At 43.1% G+C, this 27,768-nt stretch overlaps 2 protein-coding genes across 3 annotated transcripts in view; one reads left to right on the top strand and one right to left on the bottom strand.

Moving 5' to 3' along the window:
- The first annotated feature begins 4,290 nt into the window (after positions 1–4,290).
- DEGS2 (delta 4-desaturase, sphingolipid 2) lies at positions 4,291–20,548 on the top strand. The gene is made up of 3 exons (XM_069857070.1): positions 4,291–4,434; positions 13,744–14,486; positions 20,333–20,548. Exons 1-3 carry the CDS (start codon positions 4,353–4,355, stop codon positions 20,474–20,476), a joined length of 969 nt encoding a protein of 322 aa, XP_069713171.1. The 5' UTR covers positions 4,291–4,352; the 3' UTR covers positions 20,477–20,548.
- Positions 20,549–24,998: 4,450 nt separating this feature from the next.
- EVL (Enah/Vasp-like) overlaps positions 24,999–27,768 on the bottom strand; it is a 160,946-nt gene continuing 158,176 nt past the window's right edge. For both annotated transcript variants that reach the window (XM_069858821.1, XM_069858822.1), the window contains 3 exons: positions 27,095–27,161; positions 26,659–26,716; positions 24,999–25,609 (listed from right to left, as the gene is read on the bottom strand). In XM_069858821.1, coding sequence (XP_069714922.1) covers positions 25,572–25,609; positions 26,659–26,716; positions 27,095–27,161 — 163 coding nt within the window. In that variant the 3' untranslated portion in view covers positions 24,999–25,571. The remainder of the gene's footprint in view (positions 25,610–26,658; positions 26,717–27,094; positions 27,162–27,768) is intronic.

The raw sequence follows: 27,768 nt of genomic DNA, 5'->3' as shown, positions 1-27,768 counted from the left end.
CGACAAAGCTGGTGAAGGGGCTGGAGAACAGGCCTTATGAGGAGCGGCTGAGAGAGCTGGGGGGGTTTAGCCTGGAGAAGAGGAGGCTGAGGGGAGACCTCATTGCTCTCTACAGCTACCTGAAAGGAGGTTGTGGAGAGGAGGGTGCTGGCCTCTTCTCCCAAGTGACAGGGGACAGGACAAGAGGGAATGGCCTCAAGCTCCGCCAGGGGAGGTTCAGGCTGGACATTAGGAAAATATTTTTCACGGAAAGCGTCACTGGGCACTGGCAGAGGCTGCCCAGGGAGGTGGTTGAGTCACCTTCCCTGGAGGTGTTTAAGGCACGGGTGGATGAGGCGCTGAGGGACATGGTTTAGTGATTGATAGGAGTGGTTGGACTTGATGATCCGGTGCGTCTCTTCCAACCTGGTGATTCTATGATTCTGATATCGCACGGAGCTATTTATTTCTTCAAACCTTGCTTTTCACTCCGTAAGGTCCCAGGCAGAGACCCTATGAACCATCCTACATCCAGCAGGATTTGCTTAACACGGGGCAAACGCAGCTGATGTGCTTGGTGACGTGAAAATACTGTGTTGCATAGAGGGTGGGTTACACGTAACACAACCGGATGTATTTAATGACTTACCACTGGCAAAAGGAAGACGTCATTTTGCCCCTAAGGTTCTGTTGCACCAGCTCCTCAGCACCTCTGCTTGGTCAATTCAGCTCACAGCTCTGGCACAGAGTTAACCCAGTGGAAAGAGAAAGCCAAAATGAACCAGGGAGGAGTCAACACAGGTAAGGGGAAAATGGAAACCAGGGCTTATCGGCCCTAGTTATTTCCCAAGTTAACTCCATCAAAACTATGCGGACTATGAAAATCTGACTTTGTCCAATAAAGCACATCACACTGTAAACCTAGTCACTAGTTACATTGAGGCAGAGTGTGACACCCAAATCAAAATGATGCAAAATGTTTTCTAAACAAGCAAATATACAGCTATGTTTCCTCTGGGTAATCAAGGTAACAATGAAGGAAAGTCCAATTTATACAGGCAGCGAAGAACTCAAGAACTGAAAATACAAGCCTGTCATAGAACTCTTTATTCAGAGGAGAAAACACCTTATTTAGAGAGAAAATTGCCAAACAACTTTATTTACTCCCAGAACATCAACTTTGACAAAGATTAGTCTCTGGAAACCAGAAGAAGAGGAACTAAGACCTATACATCAAGGCAGAATTAAGATAGTGCAGACACCAGGCCTGCTCTTCAGGCTTGCAATAGTCACTGGGAAATGTGTGCAGGTGTTCCAGCTACACTTACTGTGTTACCTGTTCTTCTAATAAGTGGAGGGAGGAAGTAGCTGGGTTGCATAGCAGAAATACATTCATGCTGGGAAGCCAGCTGGTGGAAAGGTACCTTTGGGTGGAGAAGCACGAGTCTGCCGGGAAGAGAGGACCAATATCTCTTCTTTCAGAGGTGCATATTGTAGGTCATGCCCTCAGTGGGACAAAATATTTTTGTCTTTTTTTATCCTGGAAATCGCCAGCTGGGATGCTGGAGGTAAATGTGATATGTACTTTAAACTATGTAAATGATATATTTGTTGGTAGCCTGCATAGAGTCAGTAATTGTGCTCCTCTTGTGTTAGGAATTTTTCTCAGCTGGGCTTCTCAGTAGTTAAAAATCCTGAACAAATATAGGAAATTGAAGAAAGGAAGGCTATAGCTGGGACAATTTCATGCTTGTATGGAGCATGTTTGAATTGCCATAAAGTGTCATGAGTGCGTGAATCTGTAGAGTTTATAATTGTTACAGTATTCATTAAAAGGGTTATTGTTGCTAGGTGACATTAATATTTCCCCCTACCCTTTTTCCTTTGTGAATGATTGTAAACCTGTTTGCACTTTACTAGGGTGCTATACAACTAAGAGTGCCAAATGACCAGAGCCGGATACTTCTGCCAATTCTAGAAGACAGTCCAGAGCTGGCATTTCTTGTTTGTCTGGCATCCACAATTACTCTTAAATTAATATCATTTGTTTGGTTTGTTATAGAAATATAAAGTGTGCAATATATCCTCAAAGAGACGTGCCAGCTCACTGGAGTCAGAAAAGCTTTTTATTCTTCTCATGTGGTAGGTGGGGTTGAGCCCCATGTAATAAGCTACATGAAGACAATGCTGTTGCCTGCAAAGGAGATACTTTACTTTCCATGCGGAACTTACCACTATCCTATTGGATAAACTTTTCGGGATGGAGTCATATTTGTTTTCTTTGCAGCTGCATGGATTGCCCCACTAATTTACTTATTTAGTCACTGCACACTCCTGAGCAGGAAGTGACAGAAGGGTGTCATTACGTTTATGTTGTCTTTGGCCTTTTTGCCAATACTATCAACAAGCCAACGTGTTCCAATAAATGTTTAGGCTGAGATACAGATGCATCTACCCTCTGACCAATTCACTCCTTATGGAAACATTTAATAACCTTCCTTGGATTAATAATCCATTAACTGGGTTGGGCCCTGCAACTTTATGGGAGAACACCAACCTTGTGCTGGAGCAATGATGAAGAAACAAAGAGGTGACCGGTAAAAACAAAGTGGTTAAACTCCTACTCCTGCTCCTGCTCTGGGCAAAGCTGCTTACCTTTAAAAAATATTGCTTCCACTCAACCCGCTTTGGACCTTTAAGCATTCAAGGGTTTAAATTTAGACCACTCAGAGGGAAAAATTTAAAAAAGCCTCCAAAAGCCTTCTAGCAATCAAATGGCAGGGGGTTGAGTTTGTGAGTTGTTTTGTTGTTGTTTCTTTTTTATTTTTAACCTGTATAATTTCATGCAACTGTGCTACCAAGCAGCCTTAAATAGTTAAACTAGACTAATGTAAGAGGTGGTGATACTACCAATGTTATCAGGCAAAAATCACTGCTGAAATATATTTATATTTCACACTTGCAAGGCTGATTTTTTTTGCAACTTTTAATTTTCCACTGTGATAGAGATTTTTAAGGATAAGATAGTATAGAGGGAACTAGAGAGAATCATATTGAAATAGAATGAAACAAAAATGTCTCCTTAGTGTGGAGCTGATCCAAATGGAATGCTGTTAGTTGAAAAAGTAATGATAGGGATAGTGAATGTGGAAGATGGACAGTAGGTCGGGTATGGGCTTGCAAAAGACCATATTGGGAACCACAGCAGCACTTTAATTTTGGGTTGTGTGTGGAGAAACAACACATGAAACTCCTGCCTGTGAATCAGAGCAGCTAGAGAGGTTACCAAGGTTACCTTAGTCAAGAGGTTAGCAAGGTTACCTTAAAGGTTGGCAGGCCCTTTGCCTGGCTTTATTTCCAAGGGAGCAATGTTATTTCCTGCTATTTCAGTGGAGCCGGTACTGGATCTGGGAAATGGGTGCGGACTCATAGGAGTGAAGCGTGACCAAGCTAAGGGCTGGATGCTACAGGAACAGCTCACACAGGATTTGTCAGAGCTCCAAGGAAATGCGTCTCAGGCGTTGCTTATTTTTGTACCATCCGAGGTCTTCCACCCATAACTGGACTCTTCCCTAAGTCACGTTCTGCTTCGGGCTGTGACACTGGCTCTAGAATCGTAGAATAGTTTGGGTTGGAAGGGACCTTAAAGATCAACTAGTACCACCCCCTCCTGCCATGGGCAGGGACATCCCACCATCCCAGGCTGCCCAGGGCCCCATCCAGCCTGGCCTTGAACACCTCCAGGGATGGGGCAGCCACAGCTTCCCTGGGCAACCTGTGCCAGCACCTCACCACCCTCATGGTGAAGGAATTCCTCCTTATGCCTAGCCTAAATCTGCCCCTCTCCAGGTTATCCCTGTTCCCGCTCGTCCTATCACCACAAGCCTTTGTGAACAGTCCCTCCCCAGCTTTCTTGTAGCCCCTTTCAGGCACTGGAAGGTCGCTCTAAGGTCTCCTCGGAGCCTTCTCTTCTCCAGGCTGAACAACCCCAACTCTCTCAGCCTGTCCTCATACGTCATTCTGATTTGTCGTGTGATTTATAGTGTTTGGACTCCCCTCGCTTTCCAAAATCCTTGTCGGGAAGTGCGCAGGGACCGGCCATCCTCCCGAATCCCAAGGCTGTCCTTGCTGTGCTGAGCCCCCAGCGATGCCAGCAGCCCCGCGACCCCCCTCCCGCTCCACGCACCTCCCCGGCCACCTCCGCCGCCTCTCCAGCCTCGGTCGCGCCCCACCTGCCCCGCAGCCCCTCGAGGGCTCAGCCCGGTGCCCGCGGGCGGCGGGGCGGGGGCAGGGGGCGGGCGGGGCCGCCGGGCGCCGAGCTAAAAGGGCAGCGCGGAGCAGCGCGGGGCGCAGCGGGAGCCGCAGCGGGAGCCATGGGGAATCGCGTCACCCGCGGGGACTTCGAGTGGGTCTACACGGAGCAGCCCCACACGCGGCGCAGGAAGGAGATTCTGGGTAGGTCGGAGGGCTCGGAGCGGGCGCCGCTGCGCGGGGAGGTGCGAGGGAGCCCGTGCCCGGGGGGGCTGCGGCTCGGCTCGGGGGCTCGGACGGGCGTTTTCCTCAGGGGATGCTGCCATCCCGGACTGTCCCGGCACCGCTCCGCCTTCCGCGGGCAGCGGGCGGTGAGCGGAGCCCGGGGTGGGGGGCTCGGCGGGCGGTGCGGGGGGCGGCGGTGCCGGGGCTGGGAGCCCTCGGGCGGGCGACGCTGCCGGCGTCCCGGGGGGCGACAACATCAGCGGGGGGGGGGATTCGCGAGGGAGCGGCAGGTCCCGCTGCTGGACACGGACAGGGCGCGCTCCTGCCTTCCCTTCTCGGACACAGAATCACAGAATCACCAGGTTGGAAGAGGCTCATCGGATCATCGAGTCCAACCATTCCTATCAAACACTAACCCATGCCCCTCAGCACCTCGTCCACCCGTGCCTTAAACACCTCCAGGGAAGGTGACTCAACCACCTCCCTGGGCAGCCTGTTCCAGTGCCCAATGACCCTTTCTGTGAAAAATTTTTTCCTAATGTTCAGCCTAAACCTCTCCTAGCGGAGTTTGAGGCCATTCTCGTCCTGTCCCCTGTCACTTGGGAGAAGAGGCCAGCACCCTCCTCTCCATGTATCTCCTGCAAATATCTTTTGATGTTTTATGAATAAGATTTTTTTTTTTGGCTGTTTTTATTTGGATTGTTTGGGGTTCTTTTTCCTTCTTCCCTCTCCTGTCTTCCTCTCCTCAGTAGACTAAAGTTTTCCAGGATCCCTTACAAAGGAAGATACTGGCATTTGTGGCTGAGCTTCTGTGGAGGGGATACGATAACTAGATGTGGTTTCTTAATTCTTTCACTATGTATTAGATTAGTTCAGAATTACAGAAACATTTCCAGTATAGTTGTGTTGGTGGAGTATCCTGGTCCAGATTTGAATTATATCCAATAAAATAATAAGTACTTTACTATGTAATCATGATAGAAAATCAAATGATCTCATTATATAAAATGATGCATACTATTCATGCTTTCAGTTCAAGGGGACTATGTTTCGGTGAGCTATGAGTAGGAGTGTGTATGGTGGATCTCTCCCCTTGCTAGTCTCTCGCTTTCCTGATCTTCCTGTAGAGTGGGAACTGCATGCCATGATGGAAGTTGCATTGCAAGGTGGTACTGGAGTGGTTGGACTACCTTATCCTTGCCAAAGTGAGCTCTCTCTTTAGGTCCTTTCAGCTGCATACTTGCAGAGGTTTTGCTCCCACTTTCTTTGGGTTCAGAATGAGCGTCTGGAATCAAGGTCGCTCTCCTTCTCTGCAGCTCCCCTGCTCAGCTGAGGGAGCAGAAGGAAAGGCGTAGAAGAAACACAGTGTGGAGAGAGAGTCATGGAAGATGCAGGCAGAACAACCTGTGCCTGTGTCTGACAGAGGAGAATGGGCCATGAAACTAGTGTCATGAATACCAAAATGTTACCTAAAGTTATTGAAACTATCATGATATGACATGTGATATCGTCACTGTATTATTCAAAGCCTGAGGGTCAACACCCCCCGGTATCTTGAGTATGTACTTACCAAAGTGTCTAGTATCCATTGAGCTGGAGTGCATTGTAAGAATCTCACACACATAGAAACAAGTATCTACAAATACCCACACATTTTACGTTTTGGTGTACAGCAATGTCTTGGGGACTGTATTCCATGGTGGCAAAGGAAGTATTATCTTCCCAAGAGATTAATGATTTAGTTGCTAAGCACTGGAACTTGATTGTTTTCTGCTTAGGCTGCAGGTTTTTTGAAATGCTGGTCTCTCTCAGGCATGGCTACTTGGATTTAAATGCAAATTGAAATTATCCATTAGGAAAAAAAATACGAGCAAACTGACAAGCACGTAAGACTGTTTCTTTCTACATAAGTGGTGTCTCCTTGAGCTGTTGCCCCAATATAGAGTAACTGAGATACAATAATGGTCCATCACAAATGTTTATGTCCTGGCTTGAGGGTAGTTCAGGTGTCTATAAGACTTTTGTAGTTGGTGACAATATGTCTGAATGATAGCTCTGTGAATCCAATCCACTACCACAGGCAGGGACATCTTTCACTAGCTCAGGTTGCTCAAAGCTCTGCTTGATGTGACCTTGTACACTTCTAGGGATGCCAGGCATCTACAGCTTCTCTGGGCAACTTGTTCCAGTTGAGGAGCAGAGCTATGAGCTCTATACATCAACTGGGCTGGCTGGAAGGTAGCTTATGGCAGGATGCTGTTACAGTAGGTGAATCTACTAGAGATGTGATTCCTAACATCTATCATTTTACCAGCGAATAGATCAATATTTTGCACGAGGAAGCAGTGATACTTTCCCTCTTATCTTTTTGTAGTATTTTTCTCTTTGACTCTAGGTATTAAAATGTATCTTGTGCTTGGCACTATCTAGGTGCCATCTGCTTCTAAGTTACAGTGGAAGTCTGTTGCCAAGCTGGCACTTCGACCTTGATCACGTTATTCATGTTCCCGAACACATTATTTGCACTTTTGAGTTTATGAAATTGAATTGTTCTGTGGCTGTTCTCTCACCCTCTTGTTTATGAAAAGCCTGTTACTGTCTTGTGTTGGGGCTGACATTTATGTAATGTTGTAGTGAGCCGTGTTAGACAAAGACCTAGCTAAAAGCTAACCTTTAGATGTTAGTTTTTTTTCATCTGGATCTGCCTAGCTTTGCAGTGTAGTTACATGAATGCTACTGAAGGGAGAGTGAGTAACTGTGTATAACACGGAGGAGATACCTACTTCTGGTAGAAGGTGAATTTCTACTTCTTTTTAGTGGAGGTAAGGGTCTGTTGGATCACAAACGCTTGTAGAACTATGGTCTTACACAATAAGAAGTGCTGGTGGTTTTTTCAGTCTTAAGAGAAGGTGAAAAAATCATTGCTCGTATGCTGGTAACACCATAGGCACACAGTGAATGGTAATTTCACCTGTAAACAATTTTCCAAATGGAAGCAGTGAGCAATGTGTTGTGGCATGGAAAGAGTGAGATCATGTTTGTGCTGTGGGTTGGATCTAACTTCACAAAATTACTGTAGCTTGGTCAGAAAATGTCTTGCCTCACAGGATCCTTAGGGAAACCCCTGTTTGCTCCTGAGGATGAAGGCTGAATCAGTGTTGCTCAGGGCAGACTAGGAGCATCTGAATGTGATGTAATATCCAAGAATAATTAATAATTGTAGAGTTGGATTTTTTTGGCAAATGATTTTGGAGTAGAGCTGGTACCAGTGTTTTCTATGTACCTTATCCTTTAGAAAGGCTGAGATGTTAGCCTGGGTGGGCTTGGGGGTAGAACAGAACAAAAAAAGCCAAAATCCATTTTATTTTAGCATTTAGCTAATTTGAGTATAATAACTTTGATCTCTGCTCACTTATTTAGAGATTAGTCTGTTATTTCTTCCAGCTGACTCTGCTGTTTCCTATTTAAACCTCACGCTTATGAAAATTCTGGTAAATTGTATCTACTGAAATGTGCAAGATGCATATCTCCTTAGCTTAAATCAAAGCTGTGAATTGCATATGCTTCTGGCAAAGAAACTATGAATCTTTCCCCTTTATGCTGCAGTATGTAGGCACAGTGCTGCCACTGATGTGCATGTTTTCTGAAGAGTGCATTCAGAATAGCTGCTATCTCTGTGTTCATGCCAGTTCCCTGTGGGGATCACCTATAAAATGAATCACATGATCAGAAAGTCACTGTTTTAAGTGGTTGTGGACTTCTGCTGAAAATGTATTAAGTGCAACTGAAGGCATCAGTTTACTCCATGCAGGTTTTTGTCTCAGAGGAAAATGGAAGCCCTTTTTCTGGCATTCCTACCTCTCTTTACTCTGAACCAGCTAATAAACAAACAGGTTGTGGCTGCTGTCATAGTGATGTGCTAGTGCTAGTGTGGCACCACTGCAGTGCTTTGCCTCTGATGACCACTTCTGGGTTAACAAGCTCCCTTGGAACAGCTAGCACAGAGCAGTTTAGGATCTTGTGGGTGGCAAATAGAAGATTAAGAGCCTTGGTTTTGCACAGTGGATATATAAAACTTCAGTGTATTTAGCTGGGCCAAAAGTGTTTCTACTTAGTCTGCGTGCTGAAGGGAGCAGGAGATTGCACAAAGCCAGAAGCTTTTGTCATGCCCGCTGTCTTCTGTGTGTGTCCTGCCTGTGTTCTAGCTCATATAGGGTTTAAATTAATCATAGAGTAGTTTGTGTTGGAAAGACCTTTGAAGGTCATATAGTCCAACCTTCCTGCAATGAACTTCCACTAGATCAGGTTGCTCAGAGCCCCATCTGACCTGACCTTGAAGGTTGCCAGGGAAGGGGCATCAACCACCTCTTTGGGCAACCTGCTACAGTGTTTCACCCCACTCATGATAAAAATTTTCTTTCTTATATCTAGTCTAAATCTACCCTCTTTTGGTTTAAAACCATTGCCTCTTGCCCTGTTGCAACAGGTCCTGCTAAAAAGTTTTTCTCTAGCTTTCTTATAAGCCCCCTTTTGGTACTGAAAGTCTTCAATAAGGTCACCCCAAAGCCTTCTCTTCTTCAGACTGAATGATCTCAACTGTCTCAGCTTTTTCCTCATAGGAGAGGTGTTCTAGTCTTCTGATAGTTTTTGCAGCCCTTCTCTGGACCAGCTCAAACAGGTCCATGTCTTTCCTGTACTGAGGATTCAAGTGTGCTGTGCTGTTCATGAGCAGAGCTGCTAAAAGTCAAAACACTATCACGTCAGTAAACTGACTTCTTTTGTTTATTTTTTTGTTACAAATCCTAGCTCCGGCTTAGGGCATGGCATAGTACAGCTAACATCCCGTGCTTGTTGTCTATTATTTGTTCTGGCAGGACTCCTAGTTGATAGAACATAGTCCAGGACAGCACCAGTGTTGCAGAGATATTCCTCGTCCCCACCTTTGCCCTTCTTTTTAACTGGCCTTCTAAAATTGTTGTACTGAGTAACATCTCCACTTTCACTATACTTGTATGCTGCACTTGTGGTCAAAATAAAGGAAGATGAAGAAATTATATTTCTTCTCTTGTTATTGCTGTTGTCTCAAGGATGTGGGCAGGGCTGCTGCTCCTTTAAACCTCCACCACCTCTATGTTTGTGGACAGCTCCCGCTCTTGCACACATATAAATCCTGTATATGCCAAAATGTGCAAGTGTCAAGTATGTGGTGTCACATCAATGAGAAATTTCATCTGGTGTCATCACTGAGATACAACTGTGTCTCTCCTGAGTTATCTTGGGAGCATTGTCAGTGGAAATAGAGGATGAGTGAGTTTCCAAAGCAAGATAGTCTCTGTCTCCCAAGGAGGAGGAACACCAGGATGTAGTGACTCATGGCTTCTCCAGGAACAATTACTTACTAACTGAGGATCACTGTAGGGCTATTGTGAGTGCTCCTGGATATCCAGAGAGAAGCATCAAGGGAAAAATGTGCAGATTAGTTTGTCAGTAGTATTTCAGAGTGAGGCATGCCTCTAGAATGGTGAGTGATAGTTACACACAACAGTGGAGTGATCTCTGTGAAATGTTAATTCAGTAAATAAGTTGTTTCTGAAAATATACTTTCAGTTTTTCTTCTCTCTTGACTGCTATTCTTTCATCACTTTGTTGTACAAGCATGAAATGCTGTCTTTCATCATTGTGGTGCAGATTTCAGCTGCTCTGATGCTACAGTATAGAGACTGCAGAGCTGTTTGGGCAGAATATTTAGCTACATCTACTCGCAAAAGTGGATACTATTGCTACTAAAGTGCTTGCATTGCATTTGTGGTGTGCTGTGACAGAAATGTCACGCCTCTGCACTGCTACACATCTACACCAGTATCCTCCCGTCTGAATGGCAGTACAATGGACAGGTGGAGAGCAGAATGTATGGATAAGTGGTCTGCCAGGCTGAGCTAACAGCCTGTCCCAACAAGCTGGAGGTTGGAGAATGTGCTGTGAAGACATCAGAGTAGTTGGAGCTGTCCTGGTCCTGTTGTACTCTAAAGAGCATGGTCCTATTTGGCTACATACCTTTGTGGGAATTTTTTTTGTCTTCCCTCGCCCACCTCCACCTTTATCTAGAATAGCCGTTCTGTTCCTGTTCCCTCTCCATGCATGGTTGTACATAATGAAGAACTCATTACAGATTACATTTTATGGCTATTGTCATATATTTGCCCTGACCCAGTGCTTGTTGGGAAGCAACAGACTCTGGTTATATAGAAGCTGGTCATTGTTATAATTGAAAAGTGCTAAAGAACAAAACACAATCAATTTAGGAAGCAGCAGCATGATGAAAGCTTTTGGGCAGATGCCTCATACTGTGAAGCTCTAGCAATCTCAGGAGTGGAGAGTAGGCATCTGTTTACTTTTCCAAGTGCCATGCACAGCAAACAAAGGTGGTCTTTATTGGATGGCTGCCACAAGTCTCGTAGTCCTTTAGGACTCTTGGTTGAGCACTGTGTAGTAGTCCCATCTCTGATTCTCTGTTGCCTTTGGGAGGTGCAGATGGCAGGGAGCTGGTTCATACAGCCTTGGTTTGCACAGACCAGCTGATCACCTACAGACACTTGTCACAGCAGCCTAACAGCGTTGTCCAGGTTTTTCAATTCTAGGTGTTCTATCTTGCCGTACTAGGATACCTTCAGCTAACTTCAAGGCATGAAGATGAGGGGAAAAATGAGTACACCTTTGTGCCAGCATATTATATGTAAAATGCAGCCATTAGGATCACTTAATCTGAGATTAAATGTGTCTTGCTGAAAAGTGCTTGGCCTCAAGTTTTGAAAGGGTCAACATTAAACATTTTGTGTGTGAAGCATTCCTGAACCAAAAAGTCTTTGCCAGGCAGCAACACCAGCAGGGCTTTTAGCTTCCAATGAACCTCATAGCCCCACCTGTCAGCCTCCTGGAGGTTTTTCTATGCCCTGAAAACAGGAAGGGTTTATCAGTTTTAATGATAAACAGACATAGTATTCTGGTTTAACTAGTATGCAGAAATTTACTGTTGGAGAGGAGTTAATCATGTGTTCAATTTAATATTAAACCCTAGTTACTTAATAGCTGTCACCTGCAAGAAATGCAGCCTGCCTGGATTCCTGCTTGCAGACGTTATTGCTGCTGGTTGGCGGTTACTACTCTGAAATCTCTTAAATGTAATCTGTCATCCTTGTTACCTGCAACAAAAAGAAATAGGTGCAAAGCAATAATTGAACTACAATAAAAAGCTTTGCTTAGTCATTTTCCCATCCCATTAAAACTTCTTTTGGTCAAAGTGATCTGAATTTGACCAGTTTGAGGAATTGATTTGGTTGGTCTACATCTCCTCATCTCTTCTGGTGACTGCAGAAACCTACCTCAACCGACTGCATGACTGGAAATTTGAGGTGGCTTGATTTATTAAAGGGTTTTCTGGGTTTTGAATAGATGCCTCTAATCAGGACTTTAAACAATGTAAAATTATGTCTCTTACAAATATTTTTACGAGGTCATTATATCAAGTTATTATTTAGCATGGATATACCTCTCTACGTACAAGAGGACCTTTTCTAGCATACTAGAATTTCTAACATAAAAACTAATTACAAAAATAGCAAAAACAAAACAGCAAAAGCAAAACCTGAGGGCTTTCCAGATATTTTTATCAAAAAGTTTGGCCGACTTTAGAAAGATGTGAACATTTACTAGAGCTTTTCCACCACTTAGAAAAATCTCTCCTATGCCAGAATGCTCCTTATGGTGATTTTTCTCCATTGTCCTCACAAGGGGAAGAATTAAGAATATCCCTTTCCTCATCTTCTGCAAAACCCATCTAAGCTTTGTCTCTAACCTCTGTTAAGCTGCGTTGAAGTTGGCCAGCAGGCTCAAAAGTTGTTAGGATGGTTGCAGAGCCTGGCCACATCAACCTGCTTCCTTAAGTACTGCTTCATCTCTCTGCAATTCTGCAAACTGGTCTGGGTTCACTTCTGTGAAAACCCTCTCTGTGTCTTGCAGTCACTACCTGCCACTGCCTTCAAGGTCACATGAAGTTTTGTGTGTCGTCTCCCACGTTTGTTTATAGTGTATACAGCTGCATAGATGCAAATTATTATAATCTGCTTTTACTGCATTGGTACCATGCAGTAACAGGCAAATGATATTTGCTTTTCTATTCATAAAACGGGCCTATCAAACTTACAGGGACACACTGTGTAACCTCAGGGTTCAGAAGGAGTGACTTGACCTACAGTTTTCTCTGTATAAGCTGTAATTGTTGAGTAACATGGAGTGTGAGTGAAAGGAGGGAGGCCAGTGCATGGGTAAAAGCCATGAAACAGTGGAAAAAATAATGTCAAGTTAATACTGGAAGTAAGATGTGGTTTTGTAAGGGAGACACCTGAAGTGATGAACAGCACCTACAAGAAAAGCTGTATTTCTGTATATTTTGGTTTTCTTACAAGGACAAATGAATGGCCCGTAGAACTGAAGATGACTAAGCTGGTCGTGTTCTGACACAGGTCAGACCTGACAGGCTTAGCCTATGTTTTTGTGGTGCTTTATCGTAGTATGTGTGAGGCCACATGACGCTGTCGTGTGGTTGTTTATGTGACAGGCTAATAAATGGGAACTGAGAAAAATTTTCTCTCTCTTAAACATTCCTGATAGTATGACTGCCATTTTGTGGTGTTACCATGTGTAAAAAGTTATTTGTGTTGTGGAGCACTCGTGAGCACTCAAATACTTAAAATTTTCCTTTTTTTAATGCTATATTTGTGTTCTAACCACAGAGCAAAACCTGGCGAGCCTGCTGCTCAGCCCTCTTCCACTGCTAATGTGTCTGAAGCAACAGTATGAAAAGGGCTATAAAGATGGCAGTTTTATCTCTTGTGGGGAATAGCAACTGGATTGGGCAAAATAAAAAGGGAAATAAAAAACTTGACAGAAGGTGCTTCTTAGAGCTTAAATCTGGTGGGCTTTGGCATACTATTGCTCATCCTTGCGAAGGCACATGATGCCATGTATTGACCATCAGGGTAAATCTTATTTTCTTTTATGTATGTGTGTGTGTATATATGTGTGTGAGTATGTATTAATGTAAATCACAACAACATGAAGGGAATGGAGCTCATACATTAATAAAGCTTTCACTGTAGTGGCAAGCCCACTCTGGAATTGCCACTTTATAAAACTAGGACTTGAAATGTATGGTTAAAAATAGAGTGCTAGAGGTGATTATATTTGCCTAACTGTGATCTAATGAGGTTTTCTCTGCATTTTCCCCTTTAGCGAAGTATCCAGAGATCAAGACTCTCATGGGACCAGATCCACATTTGAAGTGGATTGTATCTGGAATGGTTTTCATGCAGTTTCTAGCATGCTACCTGGTGAAAGACTTATCTTGGAAATGGATTTTCTTCTGGGCTTATGCTTTTGGGGGTTGCATCAACCATTCTCTGACTCTAGCCATTCATGATATTTCACACAATGTTGCCTTTGGGAATAAGCGAACCAAGTGGAACCGATGGTTTGCAGTCTTTGCCAACTTGCCAGTTGGCATCCCTTATTCTGCCTCCTTCAAGAAATACCACATTGACCATCATCGGTACCTTGGTGGGGACAGCTTGGATGTGGATATTCCCACTGACTTTGAGGGCTGGTTCTTCTGTACGCCACTTCGAAAACTGCTTTGGCTTTTCCTCCAGCCACTATTCTACAGTCTGAGACCACTATATGTGAACCCCAAAGCAATTACACAGATGGAAATTTTTAATGCTTTTGTCCAGTTTTCTATAGATCTTATCATTTACTACCTTTGGGGTCTCAAACCTATTATTTACTTAATAGCAGGTACAATTCTTTGCCTGGGTGTACATCCAATTTCTGGGCACTTCATAGCAGAACACTACATGTTCTTAAAAGGCTATGAGACATACTCTTATTATGGACCTCTGAACTGGCTCACCTTTAATGTAGGCTACCACATGGAGCATCATGACTTTCCCAGCATTCCTGGATGCAGACTGCCAATGGTAAGTATGGCGGAAGCACGAGTGAATTGGATTTTTATAAAAGCTGCTAAACTGTCTCAAAGAAATCACTCTGAATCACATCAATGGATTGATTAAAAAAAATAGAATAAGAAGGGGTAAAAAAAAAGAAAATTTTTGCATTTGTTTCTAATTCTTTCATTTTAAGCAAGAGATTGAGAGAAATGGCTACCAAACTGCTGTACTATTTAGTTTATTTGATGGAAAGAAGAACATCTGAGCCTCAGAGAGCTTGAGGAATACTTTTTGCATGACAGAGTTCTCCAACAATGCTCTAAATTTCTTCGTTTCCTTCCCTCAGCCACCAGATTTCATCTCTTTGAAATTTTAAAAGCCCATCTAAAGCGAGGCAGGTGGCAATTACTATTTGCAGTTTGTCTGATGATCAATCTGCTAACTATATTGCTTGATTAACATCAAATAAAAATCTTTCTATTTTTGAGATAATGTAAGTATCGGGGCATGTTCCAGCCTGACACAAATAGCACTAGAAAATAAACCCCTTCTCTATATGACTTGTTTTAGCTCTGCTGCCCCACCCAAAGAAAGTGAGGATGCCTGATTTGTCATTGGGAAAGTGCTGTGGCTTTCCTCTTTTGAAAGTCAATTCCTGTTTTGTTTACATTTTATCAGTTGTGGGAATCAAATTTGCAAAGCCCAGGTGTCTAGGAATAGTTTTCAGTCTCCCTCCAGGTACGTAGCTGCTCTTCTGGGCATTAATACAAGGATTCCTCAGCAGGTGCTCACAGTGTTAGAGGGACCTGACTTGAAAGTACTACTCCTACATACCAATCCTCTGGCATGGTAGGAAGGAAACCTCTTCTGTCTCTGGTCTGGTGCAAAGGTGGGACTACTACTGTAACATCCTGATGAGGTGGAGGTAGAGCTGAGGAGGCTGAGGTTCAGGAGTTGTGCCTTTCCCACTACTGCATAACTCATAGAACTTTTATAAAGGTATGTCCAGGCAAACCCCGCTTTATGGTTCACTCTTCTTCATCACTGACTGAGAGGAGATTCAAAACAAGAGGAGATCTTCTTGTTGTACAGAAGAGCATGGGGAGCCTCTAAATAGCCTGCATTTCTTTTTTAACACAGCTCCCTCACAACTGGAGGTCTGTCCTGGAGAAGCTGGCCATTTCTGGTAAAGCAGCCCACATCCACATGTGAAGTTCTCCTGTCAAGTGCTCCCATTGCTGATACACCTGATAGCTTGGCTGGGAAGCGTATGAGCTTAGGTTTAGCTTCAAATGTTCAAACTTGTTAGATAGGCTTAGATTACTGAAATGCAAATAGAATAGAAGGAGTTTAGGCCTCTAGCTTATACGAGGGAAGTGAGTGACTAATTGAACTTGCTGGGACTGTTGCTCCAGACCTGGCTGAGACCTGAAAAGCACTTCCCTACCCACATCACAAATAGTTCAGCCTAATTCCTCGAGGCACTGCAGCAGCTGAAAGTGTCTACCCTCTTGTGTAAAGAGAATAGAATTAATAGCTGAGTTTTATGTGCTCGTGTTCATATATTTCTATCTCTTGGGAAACTGAGACTTGCCCTGCTGGTGGAGGAGGTATCAGGCTTGTAATTTGGTTTTGCCTGACAGAACTATACAAAAACTTTGTCTTTGAGTGATCATTTACAAGTGAAAACTTATTATGAAGTGAAAATCCTTTGACAAAACAGTTACTATAGAAAAACCTTTGTCCATTGAAACAAGTTAGTTATTCTTTTCTGCAAATTGAGAAGAAAAATTCTGTGCCTCTTTGGTGGAAGGAGATAAGGGAACATATTATCTCTGGATTGCTTTAATGTTTGAACCTTTTAACAGGTAAGGGTAGAAAGCTCCTCTTGCTCTCCTATGCTTAAACTTCCAGCAAATTCTTCACTTAGTAAAGGTCTAGTCTTTTCAGATCTAGTCTCTTAGGCATTTGAACTTCTAATAGTTGAATTGTGTAGTATTGATGACCTCTCAGTGTAGCTATTTGGATTTTGAGTTATTGGGAAGTAGAAAGTGTAATGAAGTTCTTTATTTGATTCCTGCATGACTGAGAGCAAAGGAGGAAGAGGATCAGAGAATAACTGGATTTTAATCTTGGAAAGTAACTGGCTCTTCCACTTGCTTATCAGTAAAGTAAGTTCAGCTTTGTCCTTTGTTACAGGTGTCTCAGAATGTTCTGAGTAATGTGTTTGCCACTGGAAAGACCTTTACCCCAGGAGCACGGCAGATTTGGAAAAGGAAGAATTAGGCTGTGCTGTAAGCTTATAGATATTAAAGATGAGGGACATGAGTGTGCAGTAAGAACTTGTCTCACGAGCATAATGAGATTACTGAAGAGACCATGAAATTTAACATTACGAGAGACTTGCTTTAAAAAAAATCCCACTGACTTATTACTAGATTAATCTTTGCCTGAAGCCTTATAAATATAGAATACTGCATTGTTTACCAAATGAGTAAAAAGATCTGTTCTTCATTATCTGAAGGATTTAATGAATTTATGGTGGAAGGGGACAGCAGGCGGACCTCAGTACTCTTCCTACAAACTGGAATAAAAACTGCAATGTTGCTGGAGACAAATTAGTTATTCATTAAGCTTGTGAGAAAAGGAAAAGACATGGTATGAAAACAAATTTATTAGACAGACAAGACAGGAAACTACCTGGAAACTGCCATCCACAAGTTTTGTACTGCACTCAGAATGCAACACAGAGGATAACTCTTCCAGCATCAAACATACTTAACAGATGTAGTGTTTGAAAGGAAATCTGCACTAAAAACCTATTACTTTCTGCTCTCCCAACCCTCAGATTTTCTGGTGGATAAAAAGGAGATAGTTTTGGTTTGTATATGGAGATGCTGAAAGAAATTACAATAGATGAGCTGGTTTTGTGGGGAAAGATTTGCGTAGATCCATTGTAAAAGAGAAACCACTTTAAAAGTTCTTTCCTGACATGTCACAGCAAAATGGGAACATCCACCTAAAACGTCCTTGTCTTTTAAATAAGAAAACCTTTCTGGAGCCTTCCCTCTAACTGCATTCATTAAATGTTCCCTTTCCCCCATTCCTTTGTCACAAATATTTTATTGCAGTTTACTTTCTCCTCTCTGTTGTTCCTGTACATCTCATGTAGTTGTCCTGCCCAGAGCACAGGCACCTTGCCAGTGATGCAAGTGCTGCCTGCCTCCTTGCACAAGGTGCTGCCATGCATAAGGCCAAGCAGGAGCTAAGAACTGCTTTGTGTGGGTGTGAGTCACTGTCCTGCAGCTGATCTAGGGTAAAACACTCCACTGCAAGCCACTGGTCATCTCTTGTGGTTTCCATGCTGGGCTTCTCATTCAGAATGAGCACCCACTGTACTCTGCAGGAAGGTGCTAAACTGATACACTTGGTGAATAGGCAACTCCTCCACTACTTGACGCTGGCAAGACATGCCTGCTTCCAGAATACGGTGTGTATGAACTGCTTCAAAATTCACTGCTGGGTATTTTGATTATTCATCTCAATTATCCAATAATAGTGGTATTCTAGGTGCCACTTTTAAATCTGTAATACAACTGCAGAATATGTGTTTGAAATAGATTTCAGTGTAAGTTTTCAGCTTTGTATGTTGTGTCCACCTGAGCTGCTAATGTGTGCTGAAAGTACAGAAACTATTGAGTCAAACATAGACAGTCTATTTATTAGCTCTTCTCCAAACCATTTTTTCCTATGTCATCTATGGGGCCATTTTTGTGGCTTTTGGTGCCAGAGGGCATAAGAGCTGAATCAGTGTCTGATAATCCAGCCCTCCACTTCTATGTGCAAGGTGCAATACAGAAAGGCTTTCTGAAGCCCTTGTAGTGGTCAGAGTCTAACATCATGAAGAGCTCTGCAGAATAATGTAACCAGCTGAGAAAACTTATCTGGTCCAGATCCTTGTCTCTGTGGGCAAGAAATACCTGGGGGTTCTGGGTAGGAGAGGGATGGTTGACTTGCCATATGAACTTGGCTAATATAGATGACAACTAAATTACCATTGCAAGTCAAAATTCAGAAAGAACATCTAAAATAGAGGTGGGGAGGGAAGGTCTGTGAATTCTCTATGCTAGGGAATGACCATGTCAGAACTGGAGAAGCTTTCTGGGCTGGGGATCTGAGACCCACTTTGTGTCTCCATAAGGCGTCATTAGTTGCTTTCATTCAAGGGAGTTAAGGGAATTTACTGTCTAAATAGTCCTTTCTCTCATCCTTTAACTCTTTCAGTTACCCAGCTGGGAGAAGGTAGGATGCAAAACCCAGATTAAATTATTCTGACTGTAGTTACAGAAGGAGCACAAGGAACTAAATTTGCATCTCCAGAGATCTTGCCCAAGTGCCTGGAAATCACCCTTCTTCCAGTCATTAACAAATACCTGTAAAGGGAAATGCTGACGTTGTCTGAATCCCATTGAAAATGAATGACATTTGAAGTACAGATCAACACTTCAGAGCAGGATGTAGGGAGTTATTAGGAAGTCAGGGGTATTCAGTGAAAGGCAGAATACAATCAGACCTGAACTGAATCTTCCACATCCAACATGGCACTACCATAACATGAGCATTGGGTGCGCAGCAGCTGAGGGGCAGAGGTAAAAGATCTTTCCAAAACTTGTATGTTACCCAACCTACCTCACAGGGCAGTGTCTGCTAGGAAACTGAATTAATAAGGTAACTAGCAGTGAGTGGTACTGGCTTATAACTGAACTTTTTCTGGGATTCTTACCTTTTTCACAAAAAGTCAAAATGCTGTGTTAAGATTCTACTGTTACACCCCCGATGGTGATGATATCCTCCTCCTGAATTAATTTGTGTGCAACCCTTTTGACCTTCCCTGGAAGTCTTTCCTGTGCTCGGCATCGCTGGCTTTAAAATTCTGCAGGGTTTTTAGAGAGGAGTCATACTGTTGAGCAAGACAAACTGCTCTCTAATAGAGTTTTGTTTGTCTAGGAGGTGGAGCTGTAATAAAACCATGCCAAAGCAGTTTATATGCAATTGTACAATAGTTAGCAGACTCTGCTGCTTTTTAAGTGTATTCAAAAAGCAGATCATCGACCTGGAGCAGGGGCTATGGATAACTTGGGCATCTTCATAGTCCACTGAACATACCAGGTTTGAAACCTCTGTTCCTTGGTTCTGGCCTTACTCCTACCACAGCTGCCACCCCCAGTGATGCACGATGCTTCTCTTATGGCAATGGTCTTAAGACTTTGGGGTTTCTAAGAGGGATGAAATTTTATTAGGCTGATGATCTAATAATGAATCTTGCAGCATTTTTTAGCACCAGACTGAGGAGAACAGATGGCCCCTGCCATCTTCTGCCTGCTGGAGGACCCTGTCTCTCAGATTTGCATCATGATAGCAGAACAGAGAAAATAAAACAAAATGTAGCCAAGACTGCTCTGCCATTTTCTCAATTGGTGTTTCTCTCCTACCTGGAACCCTCTGCGGACGAATATTGCAAGTGGTGAACAGGGCTTAAAAGACAGTGGGTTGGAGTCTTGGCAGATTATAGGCTGGATTAGTCATCTCATTGTGGAGATCCCTCTACCTCCCAAACAACAGAAAATAATTCTGACTGAAAGCAGATATCCATCATCTTTCAAATTCTGATGCTATGAGGCAAAGCTCCATCAGAAATCTGCTAAGAAGTATCTAAATGTATTTAAGTACATCTCATTTGGCTGAACTTCAGAAGCTTACAAGCAGTAACAAGTAACTTCAGGTTATGGCTGTGCTATCAGATCTGAATAGGAAGATGAGACACACCTGACACTGTGCAGCTAAACAGCTTGTTCTCTCTCTTCTTATTCCAGGTGAAGAAGATTGCAGCAGAATATTACGATAACCTCCCACATCACCAGAGCTGGGTTAGAGTTCTATGGGACTTTGTTTTTGATGACACTATTGGTCCTTATTCAAGAGTTAAGAGACTATACAAGCTGGAAAAAGCAAACTAACGGACTGGCTTTAGTTGCTGCATTGGCATTTTGTTTGTTTGAATGACTTGAGTTTTCAAGTAGAAGAACGTGTGTGCTGAAGTAGCATTGGTGTGTGCTCCTCAGACCAAGCGGATGAGTGGGAAACTGAAGCCATTGAATGCACTATTTTAGACTACTGATACTTTTTAATAAATGATATTTGTGTAAGTAACCTGGAAAAACTAGATCTGCAATGGAGGATGCTTGGTGTGCGTACGTATTAACGTGTCTGTATGTAGTTTAGGACTGGTTTCTCTTTGTGCCAGATTAGATGAAGATGATCTGTGTGCACAGGTCTGTGGAAGCAGGGAGGCATGCAGTAATAAATGATGCTTTCTGGAGAACACAAGGGTGCCTTTAGCTCAATGTCTTATCTGATCTAATGTCTTCCTTCTGATAATGACCAGTACAGAGATTTTGTACATATTAAGGAATATGCGTATATTTTTGTACATTTTGGTAATTATTTTAGCAGCTGCTGTTTAACCTTTATTCCAGAGCTTTGTCTGAACCTTTTATGAATCCATTTCTATTTTTGGGATCTAATACTCAGTGTAGCTAAGTGGCAGAGCTGAACTATGACATGGAGAAGCTCCTACCTTTAGTCTCCTGTTACTGTCTGATCAGCAGTGTGGATATGCCCCTGGAAGAACTGGGTAGTCCTTTCTCACTCACCTTTTCAACAGTATTCATAACTCCACGTTTCTTATCCTTTTCTCCATTGTTAATCCTTTTGAAGGTGGGAAAGTTCTAGATTTAATTGCTGCTTACCAAGGTTGTTAATATTCCCAATATAAACTTCCTTGGTCTTCTCAATATTATAAGCCTTTCTGTGAATAGGAGTTACGAGTACAGGGAGTGTACAAGAGTGAAGAAACGGGGTTGTTGTGGTGGTATTTCTTCCTATCTGCTTTCAGAATAATTGTAACTTTTTCCCTTTGTCATTCAAGGGGCACCGACTTGACATTTGGGAAGCACATAATACTCGAACTATATAGAAGCCATCACTGATAAGGAAAAACAGAGCTGGGGTTTTCTTTCTCTATGTGTCTTGCTTTGTGCAATTAACATTCATATGCCATTTCTATCCACTAGAAGTTAATTTTTTCTTCCTGACCTCTCCAACTATCAGCTTCTGGCTATCCTCAATAATTCTGTATCACGAAAAACCTTACATCACCATACCTTTCTCCAACAAGAGTAATGTCTAGGTCATCAGGAGTACAGGTGCTATCTTGTAACTTGCTTCCACCCTCGAAAGCTGACAACTTACTTCTGTCCTTACTAAGTGGTTAAAAGAGAATACATATATAAAGGTTCTCTTTACAACCTAACCCTCTGACTGCATGACTTCTTTTTTTTCTTTGTTTTCTTCTGGAAATCCATGAAGAAAAGGATTATTCTGCATTCTTTTTGGTTCCTCAAAGTATGCTATTACATCCAGGAAGCCTGATTTCCTCAATGAACAGTTCCATTCCTTCCACCTACAACATGAGATCCAGTGAGTTAATCTGACCTTTTGCTAGCCTGGCATACCAGGCAGCTGAGCTAGCCTGCTGCAATTTGGGTTCCTCCTCCTCAGTTTCCCTTTCCTCACCTGCCTGATTTTGGCAGTTGGGTGAATACCCAGGTTCACTCAGCAGTGCAAGATCCTTTGGGATGCAGGGCCTGCTATCAACAGATAGCAGGTTGATCTGGTTCTTTTTCTGGAAAAGGAGAAGAATGGGACTTCTTCTGACACTTCACTGGTTCTTCAGGTGCCTTTTCTCCCAAAGGAAGAGGCTTTGGTGTGGGAACCTCCACTGACTTCTTCATCAGGTGTTTTTGCTTTTATATTAATTTACTTCAGTATTGCCAGCACTCCATAATCACATATTCAACTTCCCATGTCCTTAGCAAGCTTGGCCAACTCAGCAAGTTAATATAAAAACCATAATAAAGATTATGCTATCTTTCTCAATCTGACTGTTGTCCTCCTACAGAGAGTGAACTTTCTGTAATTCCTTTACTCAGCTGTTCCCTGATGCAGTCATCTATGGAATCTATAGATTACTAGCCTATCCTGACACAGAGGCTATGGGGAAAACAGAGGGTAACTAATGTTGGCAACTGCTTCTTACCCTACCTCCCATCAATATTTTCATTGCAGTACCACTGTGCTTTGCCAGGGCAGCCCCTCCAGCCCCCTTGCTCTGCCCTCTCCAGCTCAGTGGGAAAAGTACTTGGAAGCCTGGTGCCTGCAGATCTGTGGTGCAAGCTGAGTCTGATCCTGCCCTCTCCGTGGGCACTTGTCCTTGCCACTACCAGTAAACTTGGCAGAAGGGTTGAGTTTTGTGTGGTTTTCTTTTTCATAACCACAGGGCAAATGGATCTGGGTTAAAAGAACACTGGGGCTATGTATAGTTTTATGCCCTTTGCTTAAAAATTAATCCAGGTCCCCTTCATTGTGTGGCCACACTAATGCTGTGGCAGGAGGATAGACAAGAGGAACAAACAGCTATGTGACAGGCTGGAGTAGAGGTTATTGCCCATTTTGATTTCTGCTGATGTAAAACGCCTGTGTCCTGCCCTGTTGCAGCAGTACCCTCAACAAACCCAGCATGAAGGGACATCCTTCTCTAGAGGCAAGAGGCCAAGTGAATCAGTGTTCGGAAGGGGATAAGCCTCCAACAGTGCCACTGTGGCAAATAAGCTGCCCTGCACATCCCTATCACTGGAGCCATAAGCTGGGAATGAGCCAAGCGCTCATGATGCCAGGGCTGCTCCCCTGCCCCTATCAGCCAAGCTTCCCCTTCCACCCCCATGCACCTTGCTCCCACAGCCCTGTGCAAACTTCAGCTCATTATTTCTTAATTATACAAGGCCTGCAAAGGTAGAAGAAGAAAGTAAGAAAAATTCACTTACAGCAGGTGGCTGATGTTAACAGAGTGGCACACAGTAGCCAGGCTGTACACTCAGCCCAAATTACAACATGGATATTACTGACCTTGGGCATAATGCAACACTCCAAGGCAAACATAAGTCATGCCGGGCCCCAACTTCCTGAAGCTTAATTAAGATTATGAGAGAGTTTCACAGAACAGTTGTGATCACCTGAGAGGCAGCAGTTTGAAAAGTACTTGCCATTATCAGGTATGCCATTACATGGATTTGGAATGAAGAAATGCATGAGCTACTGTATGAGATATATGCAACAGAGCATTAGAGTCTTTTGTGTTCTTCCTTCTGGAAAGGCTCCTGCTCCTGGGGTTGTTGTATTGTGGTGCACATCAATGTCTGCCTGCTTTAGTTCCCATGTGTAAATCTTACTCCACTGTCTACCTCCTGCTGGCATTAAACAGCTAACAGACATCACGCTCAGTCTGGAGCTCACCATTGCATTAAATTCAAATTTCTCCCATCTCCTATATTTAATCTACAGTATAACCATGTTGTAAAAAAGACAACCTCATACTCTCCAAGCCAAAGCAGATAACACTTTACAAGTAACTACAAAGCACGCTCCGCCCTGCCCCCTCTCCTGGCTCTCCTGTTGTGGGCAGGCAGTTTTTTCCTGCCTGCTGCCATGCTCGTGAGGTCTGGGGAACATGAGCAAGGGGACAACCACAGAACTCTCCTAGGCTGCTGCACCAGGCTTTGCTCCTCAAACTACTCCTGGGACCTGGCTTTTAAAACACTCTTCAGGAAGGCCTGAAGCAAAGCAGGGGGCTTGGAAAATAGGTGATAGATTTCAACAGCTGAACTCCAGTCTCTCACCTTATTAGTTATCAAGGAGATGGCTATAAAGACTATTGCCATGTAGCTTGCACCAAACTAAGTCAAGCAGAAATTCCAAATATGGCACTGGTGGGAAGAATGATTCTATAGAAAGAAAAAAATTGTATGACCTGAAATATAGAACTAGGAGTGCACTGTTATGTGTTTGGCATCCTGCACTTATCTCTCTGACTTTAGTTCATAGAAAGTGAAGCTCAAGACCTGCACAACATTAACAACTGAAATACGGTGAGATAGTAACAAATTACCCTCCTGAAGCCTCTGGTTCAGCAGTGCTGTGCCAATTATTTCAGCTTGATTCAGTCCTAATGCCTTCAGTGGCCTTTTTCTGCATCAATGCCTCCCCTTTATTTCGTGGATGCTCTTACCTGGGTTTTTTTCAGTGATGGCAGGAGATGCAGAGGGACAGTTAGTGGGGGGCCTGAGAAGAGCCACAAGCCACCGTCCTTCACTGACTTTGGCAAAACATTGCTGAGGTTCCTGCAGACTGACTGCAGGAGGTGCTGCTCAGCTGGTGACACATGGAGGACTGGGCAGGTGAGAACCACATCTCCTTGTAAAAGAAGGCAGGGCTTTTGCCATTGCACCAGCTGTAATGTGCACAGCCTCTCTCCTTGCGCTCTGCAGCTCCATCCCAGCACAGCTTCCACCACATGGTGAGTCTCAGGCCTTTTGTCAACCCAAGGGACACTCAAACGATGAATGAAACAAAGAAAGGCAGGGCCATGTGGACAATAAACAGTTTATTACCAATATGAACACAGATACTGTGATGCACTGACGTACCATTTTTTTTAATATTGTGATAACTCTGAGACAAAGAACTTGTTGGCTGAGAACTAACATGTCTCTGTTTCTTCTGGTGATGCCACAATACATTTCTGTTGGCAAAGGATCTTCATTTTACATTGCAGACTACTAGTAAAATTACTTTGAAGTCATCTATCAAAAGCAAATGGTTCACGTGTGTTCTTATCTACTACTAAAAAGAAAGGTAATACATTTAAATAAGCAAATACAAAATACAAAAAAGGCTGACAAATCCAATGTGCAGTGTCAGATGAAATCTAAAAAATTCAGAAATTTAAAATTTAATATTCTTTAGATTAAGACTTTTAAAATGATGCGAATCCAAGGCAGCAGCAAGCTTCAAAGTGTGCTGAGTCTGCTAATAAAAAGAGTATAAGAACAAAGACAGTGCCGGTGTCCTCTCTCACCATCTTGCATGACCTTGGTACACTTAGAAATGATCCGATCTTCCTAGCATTCTTAGTACCGTCCAAATGCTTTGCAATCATTATGTTGTACTGATTCTACTCAACTCCTGCCGTATGGCTAGAAAACCAAACCAAAAAGTTAATGCATTATGTTATACCCAGTGTGATGGAAAATGCTAAGTTACAGAAAGTACGCGCTGGTAAAAGGATGAGTGGAGGGTAAAAGGATGAGTAAGGGTAAGCAGTCAGCTGTTTGCTTGCAAACTGCAGTACTGATTTAAGAAGTTGGATCTGTGGTTTATGTTAATGTCTTATTTTGCACTGGAATGAACTACAGAGGCTCTGAAGGCCAAGCTGCTGGGACAGTAGCATAAGGGCGATGGTCTCCTCAACTGCAAACTGCCCTGTGGTTTTGTGAGCACATGGGTCTAGGGCAAGAGGACAGGGAATGGATTTTAGCTCTTTTAAAGTCTCCTCTTTTTCCCCTTCTGTGTGAATCTAAGATGAGAAGTGCAGAGTGTGGACATGCATCTTCATATGCCCTGATGTGGGGTTCAAATAGTTATTTTGTTGTGCATTTCAGTAAAGGCCTTGAAAAATACATTTAGACATACTATAAAACAATTTATAAAAAAGTACTGATACGTTCAGTACAGCTGTTGCACTTTTCAATGAATTAGAAAAATACATGGCTATCTGGAAAGCTGTATTTGAGTGAAGGTCTGAAATAGTTCTTCAAGCATAGGAAACCTACAGAAGATGCTCGGGAAGGATTTTCCGTTTGGTACCGCTGTCCCCTTCTCAGCCCAGACCTGTGTGGCCAGCTAGTTAGAAATCACTTCACGCTCCCTGATTGTGATAAATTGATACGCCACGGGCTACAAGCAGGCCCTTCCTTACCCTCCCACCCATGAGAAATACTGGCCAGTGAATTTCTCACAGGTTGGTGGTGAAAATGCTCGTCAACAGCATAAAAATAAAGGATGTAAACACAATGTCGCGGTCAGAGCTCAGATAACATAGATGCTTGTTCTTCAAATGTGCATATAAATCAGAGTTGCTCAGAGAAGTTTGAAAACTCCAGGGAACTCTCTGCAGTTCCTATCATCTTATCTATGGGAAATTAGTCATAAAGATGAGAAAAATAATAATTTTTCTCTTTCTTACCATCAATTATCTCCTCTTTCACTTTGTGTAACTCTCTTACAACTTCCTCCAATATTTCCTGATGAGACAAAACACAAGTCAGCTGCTCAGAATTTCCTTCTAACTGGTGGAAGAAAATGCAAGTTTAACACGGTTGTGCTGCGTCCCCCGCCTCCACTAACGATCAGAGCCTAGCACTACCAACAGCTACATCTGCACTCCCAGGAGAAGGACGCAGAAGGTGCTGGCGTATTTATTTGCAAGTTTCTGTACAGACATCTTGATAAAATACCAGTGAGGCTAGGCTCTCTTGCTGCTCATCGGCTAGCCCTTCCCTAAACACCTAGTTATAGAGGAAATCAGAAGACTGAACAGCTGTTTTGCTTGTACAGCGCATGCATGGGGGAAAATGGGTAGCTTGTCAAATCTCTTTAAGTGCAAAAAAATTTAGACTCACCTGCTTCATTCGATCAAAATCTAAGGCATCCATAGCCACATCATTGCTGCTGCTCACTGGCTTCATCCTTGAGAAATGGAAGAAGAGAATAAAAAAAGCCAGTCAGTTCCTTGCAATGCATGCTAAGCTACACCCACCTGACGGTGTGGATGACATCCACCTCAGACCAGGAGCACCCAGGTTTGAGCACTGGATCAGAGGCTCTCTCTTGTGCCACTGAGACGTGTTCTGTAGCTGGAGAGCAGCACTGCTCCTGTCTGCACAGTTTGACCCTCAAAGAGGCTGCCTTCTCCTACTGCAGTCATACTGGAGTGTGTGCAGACTACACCGAAACTTAATTTATTCTTGTGTTTTTATTGGTGTTGGGAGTCACAATGATTTCAGAATAGATAATGCTGAGATGTCCTTAGAAGTTAATGCTTGTTTAACAATATATTTTATTACAGAACTTCCAGTTTCCAAGCTAGATGTCTCATTTTCCCTCGCAGTCTGTTTTCTATACAGCAACCCTGTCTTGGCCACCTAGACTTTAATCAAGCGTTAAAGTAACAGTAGAAGGGAGGTTAGAAAAATATTAATAAGCAATAACCCAGTAATCCTTTCTTTGGAAGGCTTGACTGAGTTAAGTGGAGCTTGTTGATAGCACAGGCTCTTTTTCTTTACAGGAAACAAAA

Source organism: Phaenicophaeus curvirostris, chromosome 5 (assembly GCF_032191515.1).
Source record: "Phaenicophaeus curvirostris isolate KB17595 chromosome 5, BPBGC_Pcur_1.0, whole genome shotgun sequence".
In the NCBI taxonomy this organism is placed as follows: domain Eukaryota; kingdom Metazoa; phylum Chordata; class Aves; order Cuculiformes; family Cuculidae; genus Phaenicophaeus; species Phaenicophaeus curvirostris.
The sequence above is the reverse complement of the archived record's forward strand: the minus strand, read 5'-3'. Positions and strand labels throughout refer to the sequence as shown.

Excerpts from the sequence above, each read along its gene's own strand:
- DEGS2 (XM_069857070.1), top strand. The coding sequence starts at position 4,353 with ATGGGGAATCGCGTCACCCGCGGGGACTTCGAGTGGGTCTACACGGAG. Across the intron at positions 4,435-13,743 it reads GCGCAGGAAGGAGATTCTGG|CGAAGTATCCAGAGATCAAG; the intron begins GTAGGTCGGAGG and ends TTTCCCCTTTAG. Across the intron at positions 14,487-20,332 it reads CTGGATGCAGACTGCCAATG|GTGAAGAAGATTGCAGCAGA; the intron begins GTAAGTATGGCG and ends TTCTTATTCCAG.